General features: G+C 41.0%; 1 protein-coding gene across 1 annotated transcript; it reads left to right on the top strand.

The window, feature by feature from the left end:
• Positions 1-4,184, top strand: LOC310941862 (extracellular calcium-sensing receptor-like; the record flags this gene model as incomplete). Its single annotated transcript, XM_083907110.1, has 10 exons — positions 1-223; positions 575-666; positions 1,061-1,240; positions 1,352-1,540; positions 1,630-2,103; positions 2,244-2,453; positions 2,540-2,663; positions 3,068-3,261; positions 3,390-3,671; positions 3,762-4,184. Exons 1-10 carry the CDS (start codon positions 13-15, stop codon positions 4,182-4,184), a joined length of 2,379 nt encoding a protein of 792 aa, XP_083763236.1. The 5' UTR covers positions 1-12.
• Between the last annotated feature and the right edge of the window lie 1,816 nt (positions 4,185-6,000).

Raw genomic sequence — 6,000 nt, 5'->3', positions numbered from 1 at the left:
TACATATATGCCATGGTGTTTGCGCTGGAAGAAATCAATGATAGCGTGACACTGCTACCAGGAGTGAAGCTGGGTTATCACATTCACGACAGCTGTCAACTTTCCTTCTGGGCTTTACGAGCTGCCCTGTTACTGGTTGGAGGAAACAGCAGCAGCTGTAGTTTTTCAGCAGCCATGACCAACTATTCTGCAGCCTATGGAGAGGGAAGTGGAGAAATGACAGGTTCTAAATATATCTGTGCATATACATGATGTTCATCCATATGTATCAGAACCAGAAAGAAGAAATAAGAATGGTGCAGGAGTTAAGATGTTTGTGCTGGACTGTCCACAGTATATATCAGTGTTTACAATTGGTATGAGCAGTAAAGTAATGCATAAATTCAGTAAAATTGTGTGTTTAAGGTGGTTAAACATATGTACAAATACATAAACAAATACATATATATATATATAGACAATTCTACAAACACAATTGTATTTATATCAAGTATTGACTACAGGAATTCAAGATTAGACTGGATTATGTTTTATTGAACTAACACTCTTGTGTGACATTTTATCATGTTATCAGGTGTTCAGTCTGTTCCTATGATCATCGGTGGTGACTCATCAAATACGGCTCAGATTCTCTCCAGAGTCCTGGGGCCGCTCTCTGTACCTTTGGTGAGTTTTAATATTAAAAAAAACATTCTTCCACTTTTTATTTTTGTATATTGATTAAAAATCATATGAACGTATGAACGTTAAATTCAGGCTGCAGGTACTGGATGATCTTCCACCTTGAACTTGACACTCGTTAATGAAATCATGCTGTGCTATGACGTGTTTCTAATGGTTAGTTTCATGTAGTCAGGTAAAGTGAACGTCTCATTGTTGATGCAAGACAAATTCCCCTTTTTGGGGCAAAAAATTGTTAATTTATACTTTGCTTTACTATAATTTATACTAAGATTTCATATTCATTGTCAACTACAGCAACTATATTGATAGAAAACTCAAGCCCTGTGTCAAAGTTGATAACATTCTGTGTGTCAAAGATTTCACTTTTTTTTTTAAGATGAGCTACACAGCCAGCTGCCCTTGTCTCAGTGATAGGAGCCAATTTCCCAACTTCTTCAGGACCATACCCAGTGATATTTACCAAGCACGAGTCATCGCCCAGCTTGCTATCCGCTTAAACTGGACATGGATTGGAGCTGTAGTGGCAAAAAATAGTTATGGCCTAATGGCAATAAAGGTGTTTCCACTTGTGTCGTGCTGCAAATGTAACAGCATCTGTGTAAGAAACATGCACAAATAAGATTTTAAATGCAAAGTTTTAAGAGTTGATTCCAACTGCATTTATTAGATTTTTCAGGAGGAGACTCAAGGAGCAGGAGTCTGTTTGGCATTTGTGGAAACTCTCCGCATAGAGAATATTGTGAGTGATGCCACGCATGCAGCACTTGCCATTCAAGCCTCCACTGCGAAGGTGATTCTGATCTTCTCCTGGTACACAAGTGTGAGGGAACTGTTCCAGCAGCTGGATGCCAGAAATGTGAGGAACACACAGAATCTATAAATCTGTCAAACTCTGCTCTTTCAGAAAAGTAATAGATTATTGTTAAGATTTTGTTGTCACTGAAGGTGACTGACAGACAGTTTCTGGCCAGTGAGGCTTGGAGCACCAGTAAGGATCTTCTCCAAAATCCAATCTCTTCTAAAGTGGCAAGTGGTGTCCTGGGAGTGGCCATAAGGAGTTCAGCTATACCTGGATTTGAAAAGTATCTCAGAAATCTCAGCCCATTTCATCGTCCAAATGATAAGTTCTTAAGAGAATTTTGGGAGACTGTGTTTCTCTGTCATCTTGGAGATACAGCTCCTGCTAACAGGCTGCTTCAGAAAGATCCTCTGCCTCCGTGCAGTGGCACAGAGTCTCTGCAGACAGTGCAGAATCTATTTACTGACACATCTCAGGCTGGAGTGACGTATAACGTCTACCTGGCTGTTTACGCTGTAGCCCATGCTCTTCACAGGCTTCTCTTGTGTCCCGACATTAAGAGTTTTCCTGGAAACAACAGCTCCACCTGCACCATTCCAAAACACATTAAACCAATGGAGGTAAAATCAATACTGTTTATCACTGTGGGATTTTCACATCCAAATTTCCTGAGTGTTGTATTTTATAGAATATTTTCATGTGTCACATTGTAGGGTTAAACTCTTTGAAGTTGAAATTGTTGGTGTTTTGATGCTTTCAGGTCCTACAGCATTTGAATAAGGTGAACTTCACCACACCACAGGGTGAAATGTTTTATTTTGACGGCGCCGATGTTCCAGCAAAATATGATCTCGTGAACTGGCAGAAAACTCTCGGAGGGAAACTCAAACTTGTTCTAATCGGCCGTGTAGATGGATACGACCTCCAAATGAACGAGTCAGCAATTCAATGGAGCACAGGGTCTAATCAGGTGATCCTGACTCAGGCCAACGTCCCAAACATCTGATGAATAAATCTATGACTCAACATGATCTACAATATGTTGTTTTTGTTCAGGTGCCCGTTTCAGTTTGTAGTGAGAGCTGTCGTCCAGGAACCAGAGTGGCAACCAGGAAAGGAGAACCCCTCTGCTGTTTTGACTGTATCCCATGTCCAAGTGGAGAAATAAGCAACATAACTGGTGAGAAAATCACTGCATACAATTGTCCTATAATTTTTCACTCTGCGGGATCTAATGTTCCTCCAGACGCCTTCAAGGCTTCATCCATATGATGGTTTCCTTCTGAGTCCAGATGAGTGTTTCACTTTTGTGTCAGCTGTAACGTAAATCCAAACATACTGTATGTCACATGATCATTCAGGGTCACTGGGTATGAAAGTTATATAAGCACAAGCTAAGAATGATGAAAAGTGGGATCAGATATATGTAGCTGTTTTAATGTAGAATTACTTGTCCAGACTGCATTCAGGAAACGTGGAGCTGCATGGTGCAGTGAACAGCAGCATCTGTGTTGTATTTCACACATAATTTGGCAATCATTTTTTGTATGTATTAATTCTAGATTTTCCTGTTTCCTCCGCCAGGTTCTCCTCACTGTGAACCTTGTCCACCTGAGTTCTGGTCCAATTCTGACCAAACCGCCTGCGTCCCTCGCCAGCTAGACTTCCTGTCCTTTGATGAAACCTTGGGTATAACTCTAACTACAGTTGCTGTATTTGGTGTCACGGTGACAGCAGCTGTGTTTGTGGTTTTTCTTTACTACCGTCAAACACCAATGGTAAGATCCCAGTAACACTCATCATCTTTGGTTTGCAGTTACTTCAGTTTGTACATAAAAAACATGATATTTGCTGTTCATGTGAATGTTTTTCAAATACCAAAACAAATTCAAAATCTTTATTGTAGGTTCGAGCTAACAACTCTGAGCTGAGCTTCCTGCTTCTTCTGTCTCTGAAGCTCTGCTTCCTCTGCTCTCTGGTCTTCATCGGTCGTCCGTCAGTCTGGTCTTGTCATTTCCAGCAGGCAGCTTTTGGCATCAGCTTTGTTCTTTGTGTTTCCTGCCTTCAAGTCAAAACCATGGTGGTTCTGGCAGCATTTCGCTCGGCTCGTCCTGGAGCTGAAGCCTTGATGAAGTGGTTTGGTCCAGGTCAACAGAGAGGAAGTGTCTGCTTCTTCACCAGTATACAGGTCAGTGTTTCATATGTTCTTTTCAATTGTATCTAGTTACACCTTTTCATGTACATGAACCTGATTTTGTGCTGTTTTTGTTTCATCAAGGTTTTCATCTGTGTCATTTGGCTCTCACTCAGTCCACCGGTTCCTCAGCCTGACCTCGATGTGCCTGGTTTAAAGGTGACGCTGCGGTGTGCCATGGCCTCTGTGGTGGGCTTCTCTCTGGTTCGGGGCTACCTCGGCCTCCTGGCCTGCTCCTGCCTTCTCTTGGCTTTTCTTGCTCGGAAACTACCCGACAATTTCAACGAGGCCAAACTCATCACCTTTAGTATGTTGATCTTCTGTGCAGTCTGGGCAGCATTTGTTCCCGCCTACGTCAGCTCTCCTGGAAAATATGCAGTAGCTGTGGAGATTTTTGCAATTATTGCCTCTAGCTATGGTTTGCTTTTCTGCATCTTTGCTCCAAAGTGTTTTATCATTCTTTTAAGGCCCGAGAAAAACACTAAGAAATACCTGATGGCCAGGTAGCAGAGGAAATAAACTATGCATTGTTTCATGGATTGTGAGCCATCAAATGTATCAGTTACATATGCATTTCAGTCACCATACTTCAATAGCAATGTAATTACGTTGGTAACTGAATAGTGTCGGGTATATATTTATATTCATAACATATTTAAGAGTTAAATCATAGCCCTTTTTTACTTCAGTGTTTCACATTGCACAGCAAAAGAAAAATACCCTCAATAAACATAAAGGAAAATATCATTCATGATTTTCTGTTCATATTTTCTTACGTCTGTTATGCATTATTATGTTTGAGTTTTAATAGCTAAATTCCGAGAGAGATCAATTCAAACCTACAAACTTTACTAATTTGTTCAAAAAGTCCCAGAAATAAGTCGTCCCCTCCATCTGAGACAAATTCTGAGATATTTGGCCACAGACTGACATCTGTTCTGTTATGACATGAGGGAAACATCTCACTAAAGCACTTATTGAACTGAAACTATCTACTTTTTGTGGCTTGGAACCTTAAAGGGGAAATAAGTAGTTTATAGTGCCATCTAGAGGAGAGGCTGAAATTTACAACAAAGACCTGCTGCTTGGCTCACCCCCTCCCTTCCCTGAGCGCTACAGCGCTACAGTATCCGCAGCTGGTCAAATGTCGTCCTCGTCGTCTTTCTCCGTGTCAGCAGATGAGGTTCGTGAGGCGAGGGAGAGGGCGGAGCTACCGCGGCCGTAGCAGACAAAGCGGAGAGAGAGGAGGCGGGACTTCCGCTACAAGTAAAGAGACTCTTGTTTTGTTCTCTCGCGTTTGTCCTTACAGGCTCCGGTAGAAACATGGCGTCTCGCTGCTAACGGTGGCTATGCAACATCGGTCCGTGGTCATGTTATTTAACATGACTTTTTGAAACACTACGAAAATGAAACAAAAACTATTATACAGCGACTAGACAATGCAGGAGCACATAATATGTATGAAAAAGTGGATTTTGGGTTATATAAACCCTTAAATACTACATATTGTCCCTTTAAAACCTGTAGAATAATAACTGCTGTCAGAGCAGCAGGGCTGGTTCTACAGAGGAATTTACTTGTAGTCAATCAAATCTAAAGCAAGCTTCATGGCCAGCAGCTTTTTTGTGTTTGTGATGTTGCCTGTAATGGTGTTTTCTCTTTGGAACAAGTGTTATGTATTTTGGAAGCCTATTGCAGTTATAGTAAGTATGAAGCGACAGCTTCTCCCTGTGCTTCCCAACCACATTCTATAAGACATGCAGGAATGCTAACTCTTCTACTGTTTCAAACCAAAAGCAAAGTAAAGAAAAACTGGATTAAACTGAACAACTGACACACGTTTGTTTCCAATAGAGCTCTCAAGAAGAAAACTGTTTTTCTAAATGACTGAGATGCTTGATAGCTCAGTCATAAACTAATAATAAAATCAGGAAAACTTCTTATTAACTCAATAAAAACAGAGCTTAAAAAATATGTCAGGGATATAATATGTTAATGAAGAAAATTGAAACCAAACACAATTTATTAAAATAATATATTTTTATTTTATAATTAAAATGTGTCCAACCCAAACCTGGAGAAACAATGCACATTCAATCAGGCCTCTACCACTTTATCTGTCCTACTTGGGTGTCCCACCAGGAGACTATGCTGTTGCCAGTAAAGCTCTTGTGGTCACTGGGGTACAGAAATCCCCTATCCCTTGCGGATGTATACCTAGCCGAATTGCACTGTAGGGGGCGAGAACGAGTCTTCGAACCTGCGTGTATGCCGACTGTGAAATGACCAAGGTTGTTTGCACCTTGTGTAATGCGGAATTAGT

This window comes from Microchirus variegatus (genome assembly GCF_963457635.1).
Source record: "Microchirus variegatus genome assembly, chromosome: 20".
Classification (NCBI taxonomy): Eukaryota; Metazoa; Chordata; class Actinopteri; order Pleuronectiformes; family Soleidae; genus Microchirus; species Microchirus variegatus.
This window is presented reverse-complemented; position numbering and strand designations above follow the sequence as displayed.